The 27,016-nt window shown below is 39.8% G+C and overlaps 1 protein-coding gene across 1 annotated transcript in view; it reads left to right on the forward strand.

Annotated features, from left to right (window-relative positions):
* The window catches only part of LOC127370521 (potassium/sodium hyperpolarization-activated cyclic nucleotide-gated channel 1), a 72,485-nt gene that overhangs the window by 25,488 nt on the left and 19,981 nt on the right, over positions 1-27,016 (forward strand). Inside the window, exons 3-6 of the mRNA XM_051412653.1 lie at positions 4,746-4,907; positions 16,405-16,623; positions 22,754-22,900; positions 26,101-26,341. Of these exons, the coding sequence (XP_051268613.1) occupies positions 4,746-4,907; positions 16,405-16,623; positions 22,754-22,900; positions 26,101-26,341 (769 nt within the window). The remainder of the gene's footprint in view (positions 1-4,745; positions 4,908-16,404; positions 16,624-22,753; positions 22,901-26,100; positions 26,342-27,016) is intronic.

Raw genomic sequence — 27,016 nt, forward strand, 5'->3', positions numbered from 1 at the left:
ATGATAATATGATTTTTCAAATCCAAGTTCAACTGTAATTTTGTGATTAAGCAAAACCAAGAGAGATCCAAAAGGAGATTTACAAGACGATGTTAAGCGGGAGAATTCCAGATTTTCCTGGAAACAGTTTTGTCATCCTTCAATGTAATAACCAGTGGTGGATTTAATCCCCTCAAATTAGTCCCTTGCTAATCCTCACTAACCTCAAACAGAGGTCACTCATGTCCAATTTGAAGATGCATAAAGAACACTTTGTAATTGCGTGTTGAAGGCCCACAGCTTGATGATGAGTAATTCTCCTGTATGCTCTTTTATCTGCATATCAGATCCAAAAAATCAGTGTGATGTACATACATCAACCTGACAGACAGCAGGGGTGTGAACCCTTTAAAGCATCACCTCTGTGATTTTCATAATGTAACACAGGGACTCTGACATTAAAAATCAACATGTGATTATGTGATTTGTTGTATTATTCAGTAGTAATGTAACAATTCTCCATAATGTGGCATTGATGGACGTTTTGGCCCACAGTATTATAAAGTGTATTTGTGTATGTGAACACACAACACCTCCCAAGTTAACATACAAATCATCGCTCTACTGTACAGTCAAATGTATGGGGCCGTGCCAAATGTGAATGAGCGTCGTGCTGGCTGGACACAACCAGCGTGTGACCTTGTGCCGCTATCACATCACATCTTGGCTCCTTGTCTCTACTGTATTAGAGGATTATGCTGACCTATGCCCCTGTCCCCGCTCAAATTTAAGCTTCATGCACTTAATTCTAAGGCTATATTTTGCCAGCTGAGAGTATTGGTGGTTCGTTCAGCTCTCAGTCAGTGCTACCTATTTCCTGTAGTCATGCAGCTGATGAGAGCATATAGTGGCAGCGAGAGCGCTGTGAAAATTCAGATCTGTATTGTGGACGCAAAGCTTGGTCAAAGCCTTCCTCTCCTGTGCATTTATAAAGTGAGAAGGTGGTCAAAGATGTTTACAGGACAAGCACTGCACCAAAGATATAGATTGGATTGGATTATACAAGCCAGGCTTGACTTTAAAACTACCACATAAACAAAACTGTCACACTCTGAAAATCAAATCAGTGCATTAATGAAGGAACAGCACAACAGCAAAACAACCCATCAGACCCCAGAACTGCAAAATGAAGCAGGGTCTTGCATGACAGAACAATGTGTAAGTGGTGGCAAAACAATCAGAATCAGAATCCTTGAATCTCCCCCTTGAAAACACACTCACTCAACTGTTTAAATGGAAGCTAGCAAGCTTTGCGTCATCCCGTGATGTAGTAACAGTAAAAGTCCACTGCTCCTCTGGAATCGTTGTGTTGTTGTTATCTCAGAATGAGCTGTTTTCATCTACAGAGGGAGCGGGTCCTCTTGCATAGATGCTGCCATGTTGAACCACCATGTTTCTTCAGTAATAACTTCACCACCACTGAATCCAATACACAAGTCCATTAAAGCTGAAACAATTAGTTGACTGATTGATGAGTTTATGCACAGAAACATAATCATTTTAATAATTGGTTTTGTCATGTTTAAAGCAAAAATACCGTACCAAATTGGCTTGTTCTACTCTCTAAATTGTGAGGATTTAACTGCCTGTTCTATTTTATATCACTGCAATTGAATATCTTTGAATTTTGGGCTGTTGGTCGGACAAGAGTATTTGAAGATGTCACCTGGGGCTCGGGGAAATTGGGAAATTGCGATGGCCAAGTGATTCATTAATTAATCAAGAAGATAATTATCAGATTGATTAAAAGTGAAAAGACGTTCTTTTGAATAGTTTTGTAAAAGGGTCATTACGCTTTTTGGAGTAGTGAGAAGTCAAGTTTACTTCCACCAAGCTAGTAGTTTATTTGACTCCAGAGTAACTTCCTGGAGTGTTGTGCTGTTTCTTTTAGTTTAAAGTAAAGGCTTATCAGTGTGGTGGTTCTTTTATTTTTAGATCAGGTTTGACTTCCCTTACTTTACATGTTGAACAAAACAGCGGCTGCCCTATATTTTAATCCCCTCCATCAACACTGTGTGCTGCACAGACTCACTACTATTTGTGGCTTAAGTGCAACAACAGAAAACTGTTTGGCATCTTTAGTTGACCATATTTTTAAATGCACCAAGCAGTTAAAGCATGAATACATTATATTCTTTGTATTATTACAAATTGACCTAGTCGAGTGATCAGCGGTGGTTACAAATATAGTTCCTCATATATCCCAACATCACAGTGAAGGTTATCCTGTATAATCCTGTGACCTGACCGGTGATCTACACCTGGAGCCTCTATTAATAAGAACGCTATTAATAGACTGCTACCTCGTGGCTACCTGCTGCCACTAGCAGACATTTCAAACCACTGCCCCTAAAATACAAACCCAAACAAATCCCACATTGTGTTAATGAGTATGTTTCGTCTCTGCCCCTTGGTTACTCAGCCTGACCCCAACGGTCGAAGAGGCTTCCCAGCAAAGTGAAATGGTCCCTGGGAATTTGTAAAACCTCTCTGCAACCTTCACACACGTCACCTTATTATGCCCCAAACCTTGCACCCCCATGTTTTCAGACTTTCTTCTGTTGTGTTTTTCGATTATGCATAAGTTGAAAGAGGAAAGTTCAGACACGCAGTCGACCCTTTTCTATTTCTGCCTGCTGTGAATCATTTGCAATTCAAAGAGGGGCCAAAGTGCTACTTCCTGTTTTTCAGTCTTGTTACAATACTCCAATAATGTGTACCTTTCATTAGTTACCTTTGTCCTTTATCTCCTTTTTGTCTCCCCTATTCCCTCTTTGTCTGTCTTGCCCTGCGTGTGTTCTCTCCTATTATGTCATCAAACTACAATGAATGTGAAGACACACACAACAGAGGGACAGAGTTATGCTAAGTTAAGAATAAAGATGTAGGCAGCAGAAGAGATACTGGGTGCATTGAGACAGCCATCCTGTAAGCTAGTGGCTAATTTTAGCCAGTCAGGGCAGTGTACTGTATCTCCCTGTGGATGAGTTGAACCATAGAGGGATCTGAGCATCAGCTCAGCCTCTTGTTCTCTCATCTGTTCTGTGTGTGGACACTGTCCTTTGTGCAGAAAGGTTACAGGACAGTCACAATAGGCCGGGGTGGAGAGATGTGGATTCAAAGAGCTTTTAAAACACCTGGGGTTTTGGGGGGGGGCAGACAGCCGACAGCAGACTTTGTATACACATGGCAAAACTGGTTCAGAATTATGCCAGAGAACATGTTGGCACAACATGAAGTCCACGCTTAGGCTCTCTTTCTTTTCTGGAGTAATTGCACTCTATGAGAAGAGGAAGTAAGTAGCCTTTGCAATTTTTTAGGAAGTGTTCAGTATCTTTCCAAATGCTCAGGTATACGAGCCAAAAAAATAGAAGCAAAAATAAAAAGAAAGCGAGGAGAAAATAAAAGGCATTTAACATCAAAACAAAGACTGGACGTAGAGTTAAATACAGAGTAAAATATGTTATTAGAAAACAGTCAATACTACTGCTCATTTAATCTCTTTTTCAAGTCAAATGTTTCAATACACTATAACTGAATAATATGCTTATTTTACTCTATTGAGTACTTGAGAATTTTTTACTTGCATCATTCACAACTTTGAAACTCTGTTCAAACTAGGATCCCAAGTGTAGAAAACCTCACCTGAATCTACAAGTTCACCTTTTCTCACTGAGTGGGATTTGTTTTAAATGGCAGTACACCACACTGTCATGAGGCCCAATTAATTTGTCATTACACGTATGATAAGTAGAACGGGCAGTTTACAGAGAATGGAAAGCCATCAACTTAAAAATAGAAAATAATAACCTGAAATCTCTTTCACAAATTGGCAATTGGGGCAGGTTTATTGTGCAAAACCCACCAATCACCAATCTTTTTTTCCATATTTAACTTTTTTAGATGGAAAAATTGAGCTTCAGTGTGAGGGTGATTATGGAATAACTAACCTGGAAAGAAGTAATGGGTTTTTCATGCTAATGAGAAACTCTGAATTAGAGTCATAGCCAACCGGGCGTGAGTCAATTCTCTTCGCCCAGATCCCATGTAAATGAAACCGCTACACATTGCAGACATGCTTACTCACCCTGCTGATGACTTTCTATTCTGAAACTTCCTGCTCTGATTTAACAGCCACACCAGCGGTAACACTTGCCCCAGCTCATGGCGTTTAAACACACGTACTGGCTGATTATTCCAGACGTCTGCACTCCCGTCATCATTCATGATTTCATTCACCTCACTCACTCTGCATTACCTACTCTGTGCTGTGTATTTCCTCCACTGGTCAGTTTGTTTTGGAAAGGAGCCATGTTGAATTATGCAGCCTAACATCTGTGAGATGCACACACATGCATACACACACACACACACACACACACATACCGGCGGCAACTAAATTCTCTGGTGGCCAAACAGGCACACCATGCCCTCTACTTCAAAGGTGACTTTGTACTTTAGTGAACGTTTTAACTATCTTTTTAATCTTTATTTTTGTATCTCTGAAATACCAATGCATGTGACGTTTCAGAGACACTAACGAATCTAAATCTGAACTCCTGTATGCCTGTGTGGACTGCTCGAGTTGTATCACTTCATAAAACTGTACTTCTGATCAGAATTTAAGTGTACAACAAAGGAGATACTGAAGAGGTCTAACTTGGGTCTCTTTGTGTCTCTCTCTTCTTTCTCTTTCTCTTTGGCAGATTTTCCATATGACCTATGACCTGGCCAGTGCAGTGGTAAGAATATTTAATTTGATAGGGATGATGCTGCTTCTGTGTCACTGGGATGGCTGTCTCCAGTATCTGGTGCCTCTCCTCCAAGACTTCCCCCCTGACTGCTGGGTGTCCCTAAATGGTATGGTTGTAAGTATAACAAATTCTTCTCCTTTTGTTTGTTATTTTTGCATTTGGTATACGTATGTATGTAGTCTATATACAGTATGTGTTAGTGCCAATGAATGCTGCTCTCCTAACTGACCGTTTGCTAAGCCTAATTTTAAAACAAAAATATTTAAAAGGGTACTTAAAAATACGCCTAATAGCTATATATATATATATATATATATATATATATATATATATAATATATATATAATATTGTGCTAAAGAGCAGGCAAGACTGTTTTTATTTTTTTAAATTATGAATTGTTGCTGATTTGTTTTAGAATAGGCTATTGAAAGTAAATCCCTTGAATGCACAGAGTTTGCAGTGAGTTACGGAAGCTAGTTGAACAGAGGCTAACACGGTCATGAGTTCTGTTTCATTGGTTAACCTAAATACATCAGACTTCTCGCCAGTGCATCGCACGACAACCAAATACTGGAAGCGATGGCGACAAGGAAAAGACTGATAACATTCGTGGCTCCACAGAGTCAACAACTTTAGCTCTGCCTTTGGTCAACAGAGCGCAACCAGCGAGCATCTTGTCCTCAGTAAAGCCGAGCCTTTTCTTGGGGAAAACCTGCATACATGTTTGTATTTCCAAACTGTATGATTTCACTTTTAACGTTACAAGAGAAAGGAGATATGATAAGGACTAACTGATGTGTCTGGCAACCTAATCTACTTACTATCTAATGTACACATCCAGGACTGGCTGTGCCGAGTTGCAGTTGCTAAGCTATTTTTGGACAATTGGGGGAAGGGTTTAGCGAACGCTCAGTTCAGGTCATATTTATATTTATATTTCATAGGAGTACTTTATAGATTTTATGTAGCCTCAGAACACATTTGTAGACCACTTCAATCTGAGCTTGAATTATTGTGAAATATATGAAGAAAATTATTAGATTCAGACCAATATTTGATGAGAGACTGAAGAAGTTTTTGGTTTCAACTTTTTGGGTAATATGATAATTAATCAGGAAAACTGAAAGAAATCTATAAAAATGAAGTAGATTACAGCTCTGTGTCTATGTACTGTATGTACTATATGAAAGGGAAAAGAAACCTGTAGTTTATAAACCTTTCTCAGTGTCTCATCACTGGTATTTTTTTATTACTGCCCCTAAATGTCGATGATTCAAATGATCAGTCTTGGAGCCCCTGCGTCAAACCTTATGTTTTTTTGCTGAACCGTTTTTTTCCTGCTGTTTCACTGTGCGCAGACTATATGCACACAGGAGGACAAAATGGCTTTTAGTCTGACAAAAAAAAAAAAACAGTCCACTTCACCCTTTTTTCTTGCCACTCTGCTGCTTGCAGCTACGGTGGTAAATGCTTGTGAGGTCGGCTTAACCACTCCTGAACCAGACCAGACTCTGTTACTGCTTCCTCTAATGTCTCTATGTTAACAGTAACACCACTTTTCTGACAGCTCTGTCATAAACCATGCAAGAAATGAGATTAGAGCTAACACCAATTTCTTTTACAGTGTGAAAATTTGAGTTGTTAGGAAAGGCCGTGTAATTGGGCAGAAACCATGAGTAATATATTATTTCTCACAATTACAGGGTATTAATAAAAAAATGCTGCAGTTATGAGTTTATTTTTAAAACATAGAAAAGCAGGAACTAACTCATGAATAAATAAAACAAAGAAGAGTCACATGACATGTTGATGTGTGGAGACAGCCTACTCTCTTGGTATTTTGTTTTGATATAGTATCAGCTTAATTTGGAGCAAGAGTCTATATCTATAAATAAGAATTGCAGGCACATTTCATCATTTCATCGGGGACACTGTTGCAGATACAGGTACTGCTCTGCCAACCTACAAAGAAACAGTTTAAAGAGGCAGCGAGCCTGTTTTTTCTGACCAAAGATTACTATAGTGCAGTACACGCACTTTTTTGTATTGCAGGAAAGTATTAAAAATTAAAAGTTGTTTTCCTTGTCTTTCTAATTCCTAATTTACAGATATCAAACTTTTTATAAACCTTTTTGTGTTATTTATAGGTTTTTTTTAAACTCATGTCTGGCCTCTCTATAAACTACGGGGTTAGTGCTTAGTTTGATGTATTTGGGGACTTTCCCCAATGTGCTTTTTATTTCTTTGGGTTTTTCTGTGTTTTTCCACCTCTCTCTGTTTCTCTGAGTTGGGGTCAAACGGACTATGTTTGCTCCTCTCCGAGCAATGTTATAGTGTAGAAGTGTGTACGGGCCTCTTGAGAAATACTGATTGTAAATGCTCGCCCAAGGAACTCTTCTGCCCTCTCATCTCCCTCTCTCTGACAAGCATTTCTGTACTCCACATGCACACTGACTGCGCAGAGGCATCAGACTGGGGGTGCAAATGTCAGCTTTCCTTAACATCACAACTCTGGATCCCTCTCTTATTTGTCTTTTGAGGCAATGAGATGCCCAAGTCAGCCCAATACCAACAAACATGTGTTATTCACCCAAACAGACATTATCCATCTCTGTTTGCACCAAAATTAATTTGCAGTGATATAATTTCCCACAGAAATGTCACAATTCATCCTTGCAAATGGTTATGTACACAAAAAAGAGCAAACAACTCCTTCATTCACTGCAGCATCAGAGATTTTCTAACTTTGATCAACGCCGCTCTGGATTCATATTTACTTGTAACACTAAACTTAATTATAAACATCTCCCTGCACTCCTCCTGCTCAGAATGAATCAGATGTATTCCCCTTCTTGAATGCAAATCAGTACGAAATGGGAATCATGTAAAAGGGTAATTTTGTGCCCCCTGTGTGGCAGGATCATTTGCACCATGGAAATCTATAGCCATAACTGGGCGCCTATATGTGATTTAAAAGAGCTCTGATGACCGATTTAAAATCTAAATTCTCTTTCCTTGGTAAAATGAAACGATGGAATCATTTGTATTCAGTATGTAGAAACAACATTACAAAGATGTCTCTGAGCTCTTTACAGCTACAAGGTTTCTAGTGACATATTCTGACTGCAGCTGCTTGTCTGCAGTCTAGCACACCTATATATAGACCCTCACAGAGTTCGTCTGTACAGGAGTCTAAAAGGCACAAAAAATGCTTTCAAATCTCAGCAGTTTCACAGCTTCTTGGACTGGCGGATTAGAATTACCATATATTTCATGAATCTAGTGAATTTTTTCTTGTTGTGTTTAGGTATGAAAATACAGATTCTGAATTTTGAATTCTTACTGATTCGGGTTAGCTAATAATTAATTTGTTAGATGATAGATAGAAAATTAGTCCAACAGTTTTGATAGTCAATTTATCACTATGTATGTCGAACAATCATATATCAAGAAAAAAAAAAAAGCTAAACATTTTCTGGTTCCAGTTCATCAAAAGAAAAGGTTTTGCTGCTTCTTCTTTCATTGTCCACCAACATATAGCAACCATATTGAACAATTTCTGTTTCCAATTCATTGAGTCATTAATATAATATGTGCATTTGGAAAGCTCACTGTGTATATAAATGTCCAGAACTTCACATACAAATGAGAGTCAAAAAAATAAGGCATGCCTACTGTGGGTCCAACACATGTACTTGACCACAAAATTAGACCTTCATCAAGGCAAATATTTTATCATAGGGAATCTCAATGCTTATAATTACATTAAAGATACCCCATCAGTGCGTTGTAATGCTAATACACAGGGGAAACACAGTTCACAATTGTACTTCTCATGTTTAAATACAGAGGGAGCTCCACAGATACAACATATCACAAAAAACTGAGGATAAATCAATACAGAAAGCAGTCATTCAAAATACATTTTTATTTAGTTTTGACATACTTTAATTTCCAAATTGCTATCTGTTTTGATTTCTGCTCAGTTTTTGTGATGACTGGATACTTGCATTGAAGTGTACTGAACCTTCCAAGATACACCATTTATCAAAAAAAAAACTGATCAAAGTAATTGTTAGTTGCATATTAGAGGGAAAATCTTTGAGCGTGCGATTGGTAACATAGGATGTCAGTTCATGAGCAACTAACATAGTGTTACTGACTGTGATGTGGTAGAATGAGCAATTTGTGGAATCTCTTCCCTGTGGATCCTTGCAGAAGTGGAGGCCTGTGTGCTGACTGTGGACTGGCAAATTCAAAGTGAAAAGCGCTGCCCACATGTGGGATTCCTCTTCTCACACCATCACAATGCATTAATGTTCATAAGCGAATGAATCTTGATAAGATATCTCCCCTACTGCAGGTATAAATATATTATGTGACTCTCTGGCCTGTCAGGAGAGGGACTGACAGGTAAATATATTCTTCAAAGGTTGTGTCTTTCAGTTGTGTTTGCTCAAGAATGAAAGCTTAAATATCAGATTGAGGCTCTTTTTTTCTGTTGTTGGCTTGGTACTTTCTGTCTCCAGCTGTGAGAAGAAGAGTGAGGCCAACGAGGACTGCAGATACTGCTGAGTGGTGCGGCAGAGGGTGTAGGACTGTTATCTTCTTGACTAATGGCCTGAGAGTAGCTTCTTACTCTTTAGAGGCTACATTTACTTAATCACCAGACAAGATAATGCTGCTGTCGCTGTGTTGGCTCGGGTGAGAGGGTGATGGGGTGTCGCTTTTGTCTGCATGCACAGTGTAAAGATATGTGTTTAGAAGCACGGAGGGACGTTTTATGTGCTTACTGCTCCTGTCCAGGCTCATATTAAGAGACAGACAGCTGAGCAGTAGCCTGCTGAGGATTCAAGTCTCAGAGAGATTCAGGGGCAGACAGATAGACAGATACGGTAGGTAGACAAAAAAAGAAGAAGAAAGGCCTGGCCATGCATAACTACCCTTCAGCATCGGTCACCCTTCCTGGCCTCTTTTATCCCTGGACCAACCACTACTTTCCTGTCTCTTTCTTCCCCAACCTCTGAATGAGTCACTTCCAACTGCCCGGCTCAGTCCGGAGGTTATGAATTAATCAAACTTTCTTTTCCTCTCTCCTCTCTCATAGCATGGCAACTTGGGGGCACATTGGTTTCATCTGAGTAAAATGCAGCACTGATTCTGTGGCTCTCTTGGTTAATTATTTGGTGCAGAGTATGGTTTGGATGGTTGAAGCTGTTGGGTGTGTATGCAGGAGTATTACTACCAGAATTGTCAATATGTAAAGCATGGCTGGTTAGGACATTTGAAAATGCAGTTTGCTGCTGAAACAGTTTGATAGACTCAAGATCTTTGTTGTATGTGGAGAGTGCAGACAGCTTCTCTGTTCCAAACATAGAACTGGTTGCTTAGTTGAACCTTTCTGATTGAGGGTGTGCTCATCAGTGAAAGTGGCTGCTGCATACGTGATTGCACATGATTGGACACCAAAAGAAAAAGAAAAGTCACCTCACTCCCCAGAATGTCATCCTTGTTTTAGACACTTATGTATTACCCTTCAGAGAAAGTAGAAAGAAAAGGGCATAAACCAAGGGGACAAAATTAAGTAATATATTATGTGATAAAGGAAGGGAAGTAAACACATCACAAAACACAGAATAACTAATAAGGTTGAGAGGTCGCCTAACCCACACCAACAACTAGAGCTGAAACTATAAGACGATTCAATAATTACATGATCGAGAAATTCAAATTGGCAACTACTTGATAAATGTTTTAAGAAAAACTGGCAGACAGTCTCTGAATATCTTTTGGTTTTGGAGTGTTTGTTATTCTTTAGGGAATTACTAAAAAAAACTAATGGACATTTCTCCAGCATCTTCTATAATTCATCAAGACTATTAATCGAGAAAAGAATTGTAGAATGAACCAACCCCGCCAACAACTCAACCTTACAAACCCTGAGGAAAGTAAGGGAGACCATTGCAAAAAACAAAAAACCCCAAACAATAAAAATGAATTATGAAGGATCCTTTGTCAGGACTGCTGAGCCGGCGATAAACACGGAAACTTACGAGACAAAGAGATCCCCCAACCTTCACACGGAGATACATCACTGTGAGTGCTTTCCTTGCCAACTTACAGTTTGGCACTCATGCAGGCTTGCAGACCCCTTTACTTCCTCTATTATGTGTTCAAAGACTGTTGTGCCTTCTGTGCACTCCCAGGGAGAACAGCTTGTAGTTTGATTATGTAATTGAAAAATGAATATTGTGCATCACATTTTTTTCCATGCATGAGACAGCTTGTCGGGTTTTAGAGAGTTATATGATTGAGTAATTAAAACCATCAGCTAATGCGGATGTTTTGCTCATTCGTTTCAAATGTGATAAAAACACACAAGGAGAGCATTTACCTGAAATCAAACTTGAAAACGAGAATACAACATGCTTGTAAAATCAAAATATGATCAAAATTTGGCACCAAAATGTATTCAAAATTTCTTTTTCCTGTCTTTTCCTTTGCTTTTAGTATTGAGTTATGCTACAGTGAATCAGTGTGCATCTGTGTGAGTACAGATGAGAAATCACTCAGATCTTTGCTATTTGCCCTATGAGATCTTGTGTTGTTGAGGGGTCAAATCCTGTCCTTTGCAGCCGTGCATTACATCCTGTTAGTCTCATACTTATTCGCTGGTATCAACAACAACCAACGCCTCTGGGTCACACTCGACACTGGGACGATGGTGAATCATCGATTGCCTTCCCGGTCACATAACCAGCAACATTCTTGTGTTGGAGGCACGATGTTGTGACTAATGGATTGGGATGCAAGTTGTTAAACGTACAAGCACAGTCAAACAGTTGGCTCAGTCTAATTATAAAAACTTTTAAATTGTTGATTTGAATACTTTGACAATGGCGTGGGGTGAGATTAGTATTAATTCAAGCCGTTGCTTCTAAAAGATGAATATGCAGTATCTGATGTCACTTGTTTTGCTGCATCCAGAGCTCAATTATTATTAGAACTCTGGATGAACTGAATACATCTGCTGTGTTAGCCACATTTATTAAAAATCAAGGGGATTATAGAGAGTAGGAAAGAAGTAGAAACTGCATTTTATGGTGGAAATACTGAAATGACTCACTCTTCCCAAAGGAGAGACAGTATCATGGCAAGAAACGACAGTTAAATCATTTTGTTAGTCTGGGAGATTTTTGGTGGTCCTTAACACTTTTAACATGCTGGAGAAAAATACATGTTCATGTCTGTCCTGATTACCACTGTAAATCCAAAGATTGACTGCTACAATAATAATACTCTGCACCAGACCTACTATGAGTCCTTTACTGTAATAGCAGGAAAAATACCAACTCTAGGAATCAAATATGCAATAAAGCAGATGTTATAGACCTTTTTCACAGCAGTTGTTTTGACATGAAATAGTAGAGTAAATGCAGGTGTTACCATGTTACCAGTGATACTAATGTTTTGTTACATTTAGGTCAGAGTTAGGGAGCTGCTATTGTGCCTGTTGACTCATTGGAAAGGCTCTGCTACACCAAATGAAATGGAGCATCCTAACATCTGTGTTTAGCCTACTATTTCATGTCAAAAAGTCTGCTGTGAAAAAGGTCTATTGCTGCAATGTACTTGGTTAACAAGGGTTTTCTACTCCATCCATGTCAGATAAAACTGTGTTTAAAAGTGTTATACCTGTGTCTCTGATGTGAAATCACAGACAGAATTGCTTCTTTCCATTACCTCCTCCCATATTTTGTGGTCTTTAGGACCCTACAACATGCCACAACATGCGAACTGACTTCTTTAAAATGCATTTACATTATGACGCATACAGTAATTTGTATCTTCTGTCTAATACTATCTAATTTTGGCAGAACAACCTGTTGAGTAAGGAACCATACCTGGGACAGTTGAGTCCAGTAGAGACAGTGATTGGTTAGTTCACCAATGAGCTGACAATCACTCAGCTTTTTTTTTTTTACACCAAATTGTGATTTGAAAGAGCAATTTTCATTATAATTATTATAATATTATTGACTAATGTTAAGCATACCACTTGTATCGTTTCTTAATGAATGACTGATTCTACAAACTACTACCAGCAAATGCATTACTTTATCTGATTATGTTCATGTACAAACAAGATACCTTTGTGATTATAAAAAGAGAAAAAAATATTAAATTTAAATAGTAACAGTAGTAATAATTGCAATATTGGCAAGAAAAAACACAGTTTCCTTAAATCGTTAAGTAAAAACACATTCCTTGTACAGGAAGAACGTCTCAAAATTCAAAACAACCATTCTTTAATTGGAAAAAATAGGCAGGCAAGTTACTGGAGTAGATGAAAACATCCTCAACACCGTCAACAAATGTTCCCCAGAATAGCACCGGCATCATATTTTCTATATATAAACAAACATCAGAAGTATGACATACAGTGCAACAAGATGTGACGTTAATTTCTAAGTCCTATATTTCCTATACTACAATTGGATTATGTGACACGCTCATGCTGTGCATACGTTTCCTGTTGTATGTTACCTCTGGATGTTTTTATCTGTCACCTCACACATATGCGGACAAATACCAAAAGGTGCGGTGAGTCAGCCCAGGCAAAACTACACTTCTCTGCCTTTTCATCCATACGAATGTATCAACACAAACATCCTGCAGTAGCGGACCATCTCAGTCACACATGCTAAATGAACACATGTAAAGGGACACCTAAGGCCTATGACCTCACAAATGGCATTTGTTCCAGTTGCATGACTGGGTGGGTTTGCTCTATGTGCATGTGTAAATAGATTATTCAGTCTGTGTTTTGTGTAAAATACCACATGTCCCTTTTCATACAGTAGCTACAAATCTTTCCATTACAGTTTATATTGTGGGAAATTTTTTTTTATTCTTTTGGCACTTCAAGGCAGTATTTTGTTAGCTAAAAAGTCAAAACTGCCAAGACAAATAAATTGGACTCAATTTGTTATTAATTCTGGCAAGTTTAATTATCAGAAATGTTCTAATCAGTATCTGGAAGAAATAACTAATCAGCATGGAGATGAGAATTGGTGAGTCATTCTGGGCAGATGATTAGCTGCAAATTTACTCATTTACTAAATCCCAGTTGATTAACGGCATGGAGTCGAGCAGAATGGCGTGACAAAAGGAGTCACCAGCATGTGGACATGATGGGATGTGCTATATTACAGTGCGGTATGTGGAACTATGTCAACCAGTGGAAAAGAGGGAGATTAACTATATCTTCTGGAGGTTTCATATTTCTTTCATTAGCTATTCTGTTTAGGGTGAGATACGATTCTGTATGGAGCGCTTCCTCAGCATTTTGTGTTCACAGGAGGTGAAACTATTGGAGGAGTCAGCAAATTGGCTTTGGCTACAAGGCCTTTACCGGAGAGCTGTCACAGCTGCCTCCAGATAGGAACTTACTAGGTTTCACAGATGTAGCCTCGTTGGGCTTGTTTGGCTGCTCACTAGAGATTCTGTGTCTCCGGGCAAAAGGCACACATTTGACGTGTACTGTATTAATGAGGTGTCTGAATCGTGCTCTGAATCCAAGATATGACTTCTCCTAAAGCTGAGACCAACAAAAAGTGGGGAAAAGAAATCTGGAATGCAACTAAAGAAAGTGGTGCATTTTCAAGCCATATATCGTGATATAAGGGGAGGGGGGCTCTGTCAGTTTCTCATAGCATAGTAAAAAAGCAAAAAGTTGGGGTGCCCTGGTAGCTCACCTGGTAGAGCTGGTGCCCCATGTGCCCAAGGTTTAGTCCTGCAGCAGCCATGAGTTTGAGTACAACCTGTGGCCCTTTGCTGTGTGTAATTCCCACTTTCTCTCCCGCTGTCCTATTAAATAAAGACAAAAAGCCGGCCACATTTTTTTTATACATTTAAAAAAAAAAAAAAAAGTCTGAAGAGTTGCCCAAAGGTCAGGCTGTGCTCGAAAGTAACTTATTTGTATGACTTGTTGTCTGACCACATCTGGAGGCACAAGTGCTTGAGGCTGTTCTGAACAGCTACCATCATAAAGAGGGCAGAGATGCAATAATCATTTAAATATAGGAATATTGGTCCACATCTTCAGTGTCATGGAAGACAGAAGTAGTTGATTGAATGTAGAAGTTTTAATCCTTCTTAATTTCTTACCTCCACACACCTGGATAATCCCTGCAAAAAGTGAGTGTGGTTATTGCATTGTTGGCTTCGGAAAGTTACAGAAATTGTCAGACATAATCCCCTAATTCCAGCATCAGAAAGGCTTGGAAGGCGGGGGTTTCAGATGCTGATCTGACAAGCACTTTGCTTGAAGCATACTGAACCCTAAAACATTCACTTTGAGATTGCTACAAGAAATAAATTTCATGACTACTTCACAGGAGTGTTTATTCTCTCACCACTTATGTAAAAGATGTTCAGTTTATCACTGCCACATACAATATGGGCCCTCTGAATCTGCTAAAAGAAACCATAAAACTCTTGACCACCAATGATGGTGTGGGGGGTGGGGCTTTAAGGCATCTACACTAAGGGGTCCATCTTGTCATAATCCATTCATGCCTCATAATACCTCAGCCTAAAAAGCTAATGATAGACAAGAAGAGTAATAGAAGCTGATCTTGAGTGGCAGAATTAACTTCTGTCTGGCTGCGTCTCTGGTTGTTTCCCAGTCGGCAGCGACAGATCAGGTCCTTTTTGAACAACTTAGTCTGAGTAATGATGAGCAACAATGAAATGGCTTCTCATAAACCCAGCTGGACACATTATTGGATAATGGGGGCCTCATGAACCCAACGTGTGATCTTATTGTGTAGTTAAAGGCACACGAGGCGACGTCACTTTGTGAGAAGAACACATGCCGTGAAGGATAAATAGGAATGACTCTCACCCAGTGCAAATCGCTTCCCTTTGTTTGTAACAAAGAGCTGTTCTAAAGATTCGCTCACGACTGACTCACTGCATTTTAAACTATCGAAGACTGTTATACACTCAAGCGGATATGTTACATGACTGTCAGCTCTGAGTGTGGAGACCGCAGGAGAGTTACTTCCCTCCCAGCTCTTTATTTTTTCTGTTCCCTGCCTCCAACATACTGAATCCCATAACAACACTTGTGAAAATCAAATGTGAGAGAGAGGGCACAACAATCCAGGCCAGTCCTCCCCTCACAGTGAAGGATGCCCTGGGTTTTAAAGGAAATAAACCCTGTAAATAATGCGAGTTTGGGTTTTCTTTGGCGCACTTGCAAACATGAACTGTTTTTTACCCTTTGGCAAAAGGGAAAATAAATGAGGCCAGGTAGGTCTAGGCAGAGGGAGAGCAGACAGGGTGTTGAAAGGCAGAAGACTCAGTGAAAAAGAGAAAGGTAGAAAGTTCAGCCACTCAGTGAGGGCATTAGGCTCTGAGGCATAACGAGTATGTTGGCAGGATGTTTGGTAGAGGTTCAGTGATCCATCAAAGGAAAGCCTGTCTTTCCATTTTGCCTGCTGGAAAACCTTTCCTCCCTGCCTTGCCTCACAGTAACTCCCCCAATCCCCTCTCTGTCTCTCTCTTTCTCCCCGCTTTCTCTCCCTGTCTCTTTCCTTACAGAACGTTTCCTGGGGTAAGCAGTACTCCTATGCCCTCTTCAAAGCCATGAGCCACATGCTGTGCATCGGTTATGGAGCCAGGGCACCTGTCAGCATGTCCGACCTGTGGATCACCATGCTGAGTATGATTGTAGGCGCCACGTGCTACGCCATGTTTGTGGGCCACGCTACAGCTCTGATCCAATCACTAGACTCCTCACGCAGGCAATACCAAGAGAAGGTAAGAACCAAACAGTGATACACATTATGGTATCCCTGAAGATTACAAAGGAGATTGGGTTTACATGATTTACGAACTGCCTTGTATGATGTACAAATCTTAATTTTGTTGTTGTTTCAAGGTAAGTAATGCTTATTATTACCACTTAAGGTATTAATCTGAGGGTTTTGCTCTTTTCGACTGCATAAAATCTCGCTCATTGAAGCTAGACTTAAATGAATTAGGTCTTTCATCAGTGGCCCCATGGACCAATCAGTTGAGCTCTCAGAGATCATAATATCCGGGCCGATGACTAGGAAAGAGGATTTTCTACCCCGAGCAGATCATACAAGGCCTGTGAGGTGAGGAGGTCTATGACATGACCAGCCACCTCATTGTCCGTATGCTGCTAGTGAACACATTTTATTATTCCCATTCATTTCAGTCCCTATTACATCACTTTTTTTTTTTTGCGTGGAGGGTGATTATCCAGCGTTTCAGCAGGGCCACCATCTGTGATCCCGCTGAGGGGCCTGGGCAATTCCCAGAACACAAAGCCATGACTGATGCGCTCTGTGCTCGCACGCAAGAACCTGAGTTTGATTCCAAAACTTTTGCTGCGCTTATGCTGCAGAATTCCATGTACATATGCCATTGTAGTGCCAGGGATTACGGTCCTCTATGGTATGTCTTCATCAACTTAAGAACACAGTTAAGATTAAAAGAATGAATGAAATGAAGAGCTGACCTTTAACTTATGCGGTAACAAAGATGACATAAGCTCAGACAGATTGTACAGTATATAGAATATAAATGGTTTTGTCAAAGGAAGCAATATTTCATGTCATTTAAAGACACTGAGTCAAGTGACAGGGTGAGGGTAACAGAAATGTGTAAAGATCTTGTCACACACTGTGTATTAGACCTAAAACGATTAGTCAATCTGCAACTGTTTTAATAATCTGTTAATTCTTATAATAATAATAATGCCAAACATTCTCATTCTCTTCACTTGCACTTTGCTGTTTTCTTATGTGATAGTAAAGTAAATATCATTGGGTTTTGGACTGTTGGTCAAACTAAACAATACATTTTATAGCATAGGCTTGGAAAATTGGGATTTTGATTTTTTTTTACCGTTCTCTGACATTTAATACATGTGATGTAATGATGAAAATAATCTGTAAATTAGGGCTGCAACAAAAGAATATTTCCATAATAGATTAATCTGCTGATTAATTTTGTCTGTAAAATGTCAGAAAGTGCTGAAAAATTATAAAAATATTTGGTTTACTATCAAATGTAAACAGCAAATACTCATATTTGAATGGCTGGAACAAATTGATGGCACTTCTGTCAATCAATTAATCAAATAATTTTTAACTAAATGATGATAAAAAAAAAAAAGAAAGATGTTAGTTGCAGCCCTAAGGCAGGACTGGACTGATGCATAAAGTACACATCAATGATCCTGGGGGAGGTTGTTGCAGTGATTCTTATCAGAGCATCGGCAGAGTCACCTTGACTGTGACTATGACAGGACATGCTAAAATACCAGTTCATTAATTTACACCTTGCATATAAAAGCATTTAGCTGTTATCAACTCATTGTAAAACGATGGCCTGACCTTGCCCACCGCTTTTATGGTCAATACAAACTAGGGAAACAACCCCTCTGTGCTTTTGGTGCAGTGTTGCAGTGTTGTTATACATATACATTATAAAATTTGGAGCCCAGTCTGTTCTTGCCTAACTTTTATGGCTTTGCAAAATACAAATGCGGTATCATTATGGTACACCCAAGCCACCCACAACTCACAAATTGGTGGAAGTGCACATGTAAGGAGAAGACTAATCCAATCAACATCATGCTAAAGAAGTTAACCTAAATGGTATTGTGAAATGCTGATCACTCAATTTCATCATCCTCTGATGAAGACAATCATAGAGAAAATTTCATCCTCACACTAAGAAGCAGGTCTAGTCATTAACCCAAGAGTGGATTAACACAAAACTGATACCAGATCCGAAAACGTCAAAGCACTCCAGAATCAGGACAAGATGCAGATGTGACAGGAAAGAGAAGGCTCATGAAAGACTTTTTTAGTCTGAAAAGACACTTGCCGGCATCACTGTTAGTGCCATAGGTATTTCATTCACAGCATGGAGCTGTTTTCTTTATATCCGTTTAAATTTATCGTGATTTCATAATTTCAAAACATAATTTTATGATTGATTATAAACAGCCTGATACATAGATGTCACAGCACGTTCCACCAAAAATTAACGACAGCAGGTCGCCCACAGCAAGCAAGTCAGCCGTTCGAAGTTGGAATTAGTGACATGTGTCTTGCTCAGTATGCAATGTACATCTGCTTCACAGCAAATCATGCTTAATCTACATCCCACTTTAGCCTTTCAACATCCCTCCAGGCATTGAACTGACAGCTTTGAGGCTGCGAATGCCATGTTCATGGTAACAGAGCCCCAGTGTGGAGCCAGATTCAGCTCGGGCTGATTTGCTGCATGGCTGTGCATATCAGCGGAGCAGGCTGAGGAGCAGCAGGGATGGGTTCAGGGTGCTCAGCCTCTAGTCATTACATCTATCACTGCCACAGCTGGGGGGTTGGAAACATGGATGGAGAGATGGATGTGGGTGTGAGGTTAAAGGTTAGCTAAGGACAGAGGATGTTGCGAGGAAAACGAAATGAGGAAGGATGCAAGTAATCATTCTTGTCAGTAGGTTCTTCTTAAATTATCTTTAATTGACCTGTTATAACATCTTTTTCATGCTTTCCTATGTTTTGAATAGGAGGAAGGCCATCATTAAAAAGATGGAAGGAAACAGACTAAGAGAAGGAGGGAGGGAACGTAGGAGGGGGTGGAAGGAAATGATGGTGTGAAGCATGCATGCTCTCAAGACATGCCTGCTGTGATGCTCTGGTGCTGAATCACTGCAAGCCAGCATACAGCTGTGTGTCATTCAGCAGCTGAAGAGCGGTGCTATAGGACATATGAAAGCTGAACCTTATTTCATATTAAGGGCTTGGAGTGTAATGTTAACCTAACTAAACTACTTCCCTGCCCTTAAACCCCTGGACTGGTTAGATAATAAAATACTGAAAATAAAATTCCAGTTGTGGAAGTAAAATAGCAAACTAGCCTGTAACTGAATTTGCAGCCATCATCGTCAAAAAGAGTTCAATAGACATTGAAATCTGGATGCACCCAAGTATGAAAATACTATATACATATTTCTGGGGCATTTGCATTATACTAGCAGTCATGCTTAAAGGAATTGTTCAACATTTTGGGAAATTTGCTTATTCACTGTCTTGCCGAGAGTTGGTTGACAAGACTGATACTACTCTCATGTCTGTTTGTTACATATGAAGCTACAGTCAGGACATGGTTAGCTTAGCTGAGCATAAAGAGTGGAAACAGGGGGAAACAGCTTTACTCTGTCCAAAAGTGACAAAGTCTCTCTATACGCACCTCTAAAGCTCACTAATTAACACATTATATCTTATGTATGTTAATCTATACAAAAACCAAAGTGTAAAAACGACATGTTGTGGTTTTACGGTGAGTTACCTGATATTTCTTTCTGAGCCCTGGGAAAGAGAGTCCAGCACACAACCCCCCATCAAACCACAGCTTGCTGTTTTTAAATTAGCTTTGGAAGAGGAAGCTAGCTGTTTCCCTGTTTTAAGATTACTGTCTTTTGGCTCTAGAGTAATATTCAACATAACAGTGCTATGAATCAAAAAAGCAATGCTCCGATTTTCCTGTCATGCCTATTTCTTAATATTGCTTCCGCCAGATAGTTTGGCGGAAATTTAGAAGATATAAGAAAATTGGACCACATAAATATAAAAAAATATTTATTATTTTACAGCTTTGTAAAATACAAAATGGGTTATTTCAAAGCCAGAGCCAGAGACAAAAGCATTTGATTGTCAAATTCATTTTTTAATGATCCATTTAAGCACATACCAAGAGCAGATACCTTACTTTTCCTTCTCATCACATTCAACAACAGCAGATTTTTCTCCAAACAAAACAAACTAATTAGGATTTACCACATCATGTAGTACATGAAAACATGTATGGGATGTTGTTTTTTTGCAGATGTGCCCCTGAGGCTGCATTATATCAACAGCAAAGCCTGACAATGCCACCGGCAAGAACAGAAGTGGGTTAATTTCGTACCACATGGTTCCAATGTGAGTGTAGGACTATGTCAAGAGACAAAAAGAGGCACAAATAGAGACATGGATGAGGAGTAACGGTGAGAAATGTAGTCAGTATTCATCTAAATTGCTTTATTAGAAACTGGATGATTAACTAGTAAAATAAAAAATAAAAAAGTTAAGTCATCATCTAGAAAGACTGACTTGACCTAAAGCTGCAAGCCACATATCAAACCTGAATTATCAGAGACGTCAGGTAATGCTCTATGCCACCTTGTCCTGACTCTGTGCCCCTTGACCACCCCAGTCATTGCAGACACTCTCCAACTCAATCACGGTGTCACCTTTCTGCAGCCGGAAGAGGAGTCAGAGAGGGAGGAATTGTGATTTTTCAATCTTACTGACAAATTTCATTTTGTGGACTCACGCTGGCCATAGAACCTGCTACTGGACTGGACTACCGGCCTCACAGCTGCTGTTGGCTCTCATCCACTGACTACTGTGATTACCAGAGGCAGCGTGAGAGGCAGTGTTTATTTTCAGGTGTCTGAACTGGCTGGGAAGATTGTTTTCACGGCCCTGTCTGTGGAGAATCTGCGCGAGGAAACAGAGACTGATCAAAATAGATGAGCTGAAGTAGTTTCTCTCTCTTTCCCTCTCCTTTGGGTCAATTCTTTGACTTTCGGTTAATGTGGAGAGAATTTTAACTCCCACGAAGATTAAATTAATTACCAGAAACAGGACAGTTCTCACGTCTTTGTTACTTGCAGTATTGCATAAATGTAAAAGTACAGAGTCACAGGCCAAATATTATATCATTTCTATCTTTTTCTCTCTTTCTTCTTCCATCCCACTCTCCTATTCTTCCTCTCCCCTGTGCACGGCAAGCAATAATAACTGTGGTTTTAACATGCATTTGCATTTCTATATGTACATATATATGTATCAGAATAGTATAAAAATGAAATGCAAATTTTGCCTTAACTGTAAATATTAGTAATTTTGTCATTTTAACACAAAATTAGTCAGTTACATTTTATTGCAGTGTAAATCTAATTAGAAAACTTCTAAATGACATACAATGTAATCATTTTGGTTTATAAGATTATTATGCCACTTTCATTACTTTTTAAAAACAAACCATTGATTACTGCTAAGTGATTGTGAAATGTATGAATATTCTTTATTGATTAGAAATATTTCACCTTACTTCACCTTTAGGGCTCATTCATTCACAAAAATAAACTGTAATGATGATACAGAGCTTGTAGGTGAGTGGTGGTATAACACAATTCATACACAGACAGTTTCAAAGTGATTTACAAACATTTTGTACAAGAGAATTACAGACACAAGAGAGGGGAGTTAGAGAAACCTTTGGCATCACCTTGGTAGAGGCTAAAAATCAATACAATACTCTGTACTACTACTCATGCTTGAAATAAAAGAAATCCCCAAAACATTTTCAAGCAAAATAATGCAAATAATTATCACATGATCAGTCATGCAATCTGTGCCATCTGGTTCTTTGCATCTCTTAAATCTCTCCAGGATATCAGGTATAGCTTGCTAGTTCACATCAGATCATAGCTTAGTTGCCTATTAGGGCTGGGCTTCCTGCATGGGTGAGATAATCGGAACTGCTACCTTGGTCTGACATAGCCCCGGGCCTGTACTTGTTCCTACTTTCGTTCACCACCTGCCTCCCTCTTTCTGTCTCTCCCTCCCCACACACGGAACCAGGACGTGGCACTGTGACTATGTGAGAGCACGGATTGTCCTCAGTACAGAAACACAAATACACACTTTGTGACGACCACATTTTTGTGGCGTTTTTTTCACGGTGTACTCAGAAAATCTTTGCTTGTTTCGATTACTAATTACTAACATTGTCATTAGAGTTTTTAACATATAGATGCATGCAACTGATATCCCATCTGCTTTCTTTGCCTTCCTAGTACAAGCAAGTGGAGCAATACATGTCCTTCCACAAGCTTCCAGCAGACATGCGGCAGAAAATCCATGACTACTATGAACATCGCTACCAAGGCAAAATCTTCGATGAGGACAACATCCTGAGTGAACTCAATGACCCACTCAAAGAGGTGAGACAACTTCTCTCTTAAGACCCTGAACTGAATTCAGGCATTGGTTCTTTCAGAAGCTCCTACACTTAAGAACATTTATAAATCTTTGTGAGACTTTCCATTTGAAGGTTTTATTTTTGGAACAGGCAAAAAATACACTCACCTCAAATCAAAAGGAGAAAAAAAAGAAGTTCTTGACAGGTAAGCTGTCACACAGTGGTTTTAGTTTTGGAACATGAATGAGTTTATTCCCCCAAGATGAAGAGTGAATCTTCATTTGGCACCTTTAAGCATGCAGTACCTGAAACTGAAATACCAACACCTGTCATCTCCTCTTACAAGGTCACAGAGAAAAACAACAAAACGGATTCTCCTCAGCATCCTGGGTGAACCCAGACTGAGCATCCGTGAAGACATGAATATTTTCTGTACAGAAACATTGCTTTTGACTCACTTTTCGTGGTGATAAACAATCAGAACTGAACAGAACAATCACTCTTTTGATTGCAATATTTACAAGTCTGAAGTCTCCAGTATAGCCCAGTAGCAGAGTACAAAGAGAGGTAATGAGAAGGAATTATGAAGTTTATTGTGGAGTGAGTGACCAGCTTTTAAGTTCTTGGCTGACCTCCTCATGTCAGCAGATTACATGGGTAATTATGCATAGGTGGATGGGAGAGGAAAGGAATAAAAAGCAAAGCAAGCGTAGGAATCGTGACCATCTCTCATGTAGCCCCATTAAGTCACCCTGCAGAGTCGAACAGTGAGGCGAGGGGAGTCGCTGCACAATCCCAGACACTCACAGGGAGGTGCGGGGATTTAAAGGTATGACTTACTACACAGAAAATCCTGCAGGCTTAGTTCACCGTGCAGAGCAAGCAAAGTTAAAATCTGCATAGAGACAGCTATGCCCATGGGACTCCTGGGTAAAAACAAAATAAGTTGCGCCAGAGCAAAACAGGACACATAGACTAGCTTACGCTGCCATTTCACTGAATAACTGCTCTGATATTTCAGTTATGGATTATTTCAACAGTCTCTTCCTCCCAGAGAAGGTAGAGGGTTAATTCAGACACAGGACATGTAATTGTCTGTAAATTTCATTTTCTACACTGTCAACTATTTTCCAGTAAGGCAGTCCTGTTTCCTGTATGAAAACCCATTTCCAGACATGAAATGGCAATTCAGATGAAAATAAAGTTTCATTTGTCTTCTGTTATGCTTCTGATTCCAGATACTGTGGTTTTGCGACTTTCCCCCAAATTTTAGCTGACTTCAGTCCACCACACTGGAATATGTAAAAAACAAGAACCTAGTTCATACAGCTAACCAAACAACTTTTGGTCAGGCTCACAATCTTTTTAATCTGGTAACCGTTACAACAGTACCGTTAACTCTATGGAGTGCAATGGATTGCTTTCTCCCTATGTCAGGTATGCGGCCTATTTATTCCCTAGTCTCTAAAAATGAAGGTTTTTGTCTGATCGTCCATTATAATTTGGTCACTTGAGGGTTGACTGAGTAACATGTCCATAATTACTATGGTAGGAGCATGTGTTATGTTATGTATTATGTAATGTTATGTTTTTGAAGAAACACAACAAAAACATTAGAAATCTGAATCGGCTTACAAGAAGTATGGCTTACAAATATTAATGCTGCATCCATACTGTATTTTTCTATGCTGTAAAATTAATGTAAAAGAAGGCAACTGTACTGCCCCCTTTTACCAAAGATCTGCTAGCTATCCGGCTGTTGTTATGTCCAGGTTTTATCCAGGTTCTTCGGTTCTTAGACCATCCTCTTAGAAAGCTAGATGACTAATGCCAACCTTCATGCAAGGGCCAATGCCACTTATCTAAATGACCTTGCTTTTGCCATCTCCTATTTAAATCTAATTAGACCAAAAGGAACTGCACACTTACACTTGCATACAAAAAGTAATAAATTACAGCTTACTCAATTAGATGCATCTCAATTTGTCAGTGTGGCACCTTCCCTGTTGTGCACGTCTTTGCCTACTTGGCCTATGTAGTAAAGTGGCCATAAGTTCTGTTTGGAGAGATAAAGGACGGGAGCAGTGGGGTTTGTTTTTCAATCTCTGCATCCCTAACCTGTATACTAGTCTCTAGCTATTTAGCTGTCATAAATCAATTAATGCAGCTTCAAGGCAGAACCATTATACGTACACTGACTGGGACTGAGGTACCTGAGCTGATTACCTCTGAGTGTCGGCACGTTGTGTTCCAGCAAAATTTTGTAGGTGCCGACTTATAGGTTCAATTTGGGATCAGAATCAGCTCCACTCAGCAGTACTCAGACTCACTTTGGGCCAAAGTAGGGCCATGAAATCAGTCCAAGTGTTCTTCAACTGATTCTGGCAAGTCATTTATCACAAGTCTTGCAAATATAACAATGTCAAATATATGCAGTTTGTCATTAATGGGCTAAAATATAACTTAACCATCAGACTATTTTGCTGTTCTCTGTCCCCTCCAAACCCCTCTTTCCTTTTCTCTGTCTCGCTGCCTCTTATTCTCCGCCATATGACAAATCTTTAAATAGGCATAGCCAAAGATTGTTTCCCCAAGAGGACTCCTGGCTGGGCATGAAAATTGCTTACTCTCTAATTCATTAGTTCTGGTGCATGATTGAGGTCAGAGCCCCGTGGCATTAGCTGACACCAGCATCTGAGGCTGAGCTAACATCTCTTTGCATCACCCTTCGTCGAGCTAGCAAGCATCCCAGAGATTGGTTATCTCTCTGTCAATGTCCTGTTGTCACTGGAGGAGAGTTATCCCTCATGGGGGGTCAACAACACACCACCACAGATGCCAAGTGCCCCGGCTTTCCATCTGCACAGCAACAGAGATGTATGGATAAACAGACAACAAGCTCCTAATCTCCTGCTGGGTCTGAGGGGACAGGATGAGACCAAAGAGATGGCCCGCAGCCGGCACCAGAGGGCAAACTCATCAGGATCTGACTCGTATGCCAAAAAGTTTCTTCTCAGGAGGGATGGGAAGTGCTTTAGAAGTATTAGGGATAAAGCAGCAATACGCATCCAATTCATTTATTCCCTCAGATAAAACTAGCACAGATGAAGGATTTGTGGTGGTGTTTTGTGTCAGACTTCCTAACCGACGTTCATTTCTCAAGTTGTAGGTGGAAATTACTGAATTATTTATGGCGTGATCTCATCTGTGTTTCTCCACCAGGAAATTGTCAACTTCAACTGCCGTAAGCTTGTGGCCACCATGCCTTTGTTTGCCAATGCGGACCCCAACTTCGTGACGGGGATGCTGAGCAAGTTGAAGTTTGAGGTCTTCCAGCCCAACGACTACATTATCCGAGAAGGCACGGTCGGGAAGAAGATGTACTTCATTCAACATGGTGTGGCAAGCGTCATCACCAAGTTCAACAAGGAGATGAAGCTGACTGATGGATCCTACTTTGGAGGTAAGAACTAAAACGTAACATTCTATAATTCAATTTTTATACATTTTTCTATACATTTTCACTAGAAAATGCAAACATGAATTATTCATGTCGGTACTGCCATGCGAGAACGTCATACTCACAGTCACACATGCATTCCTGCAGTATGTTCATGCGGTAATATATTGAGACATGAGTCTAGCCTGAGGTCTTGCGTTTGATGCTGTTTGAAGTTAAGTTATTGTAGATGTAGATTCTCATTAACCAGTGTTGGACGTTAGTCAGTTTCTGCTGTTACATAACCTCTCATCTGGTTGTTAGAGTAGGCCAAGGCATAGATCAGGCATCCCTTAGGACACACAGAGGTTCTTCCCCCACCCTTCTCACCCTAATACACACACACACACACACACACACACAATACACATGGATGAACTCTTCTCCCCCTCCATACGTTCCTGCTGCGTATACTTGGCACAGACAAGAGCAGCTAGTTGTTCCTTCTGTGTAAAATCAGGAGCTATTCTCTCCGTCTGTTCTCCACTGTGTTTTCATTCTCTGTCTTCCAACTCTCTTTTTCTTGGCCCAAGTCCCATTACCTCTCCAAAACATCACACATATCATTAATTTTTTAGAAGTCAAATGTAATTTCATTGCACATTGTTTACCCAGACACGACATTCGGATTTTGTCAAT

Source organism: Dicentrarchus labrax, unplaced genomic scaffold (assembly GCF_905237075.1).
Source record: "Dicentrarchus labrax unplaced genomic scaffold, dlabrax2021, whole genome shotgun sequence".
Taxonomy (NCBI): domain Eukaryota; kingdom Metazoa; phylum Chordata; class Actinopteri; family Moronidae; genus Dicentrarchus; species Dicentrarchus labrax.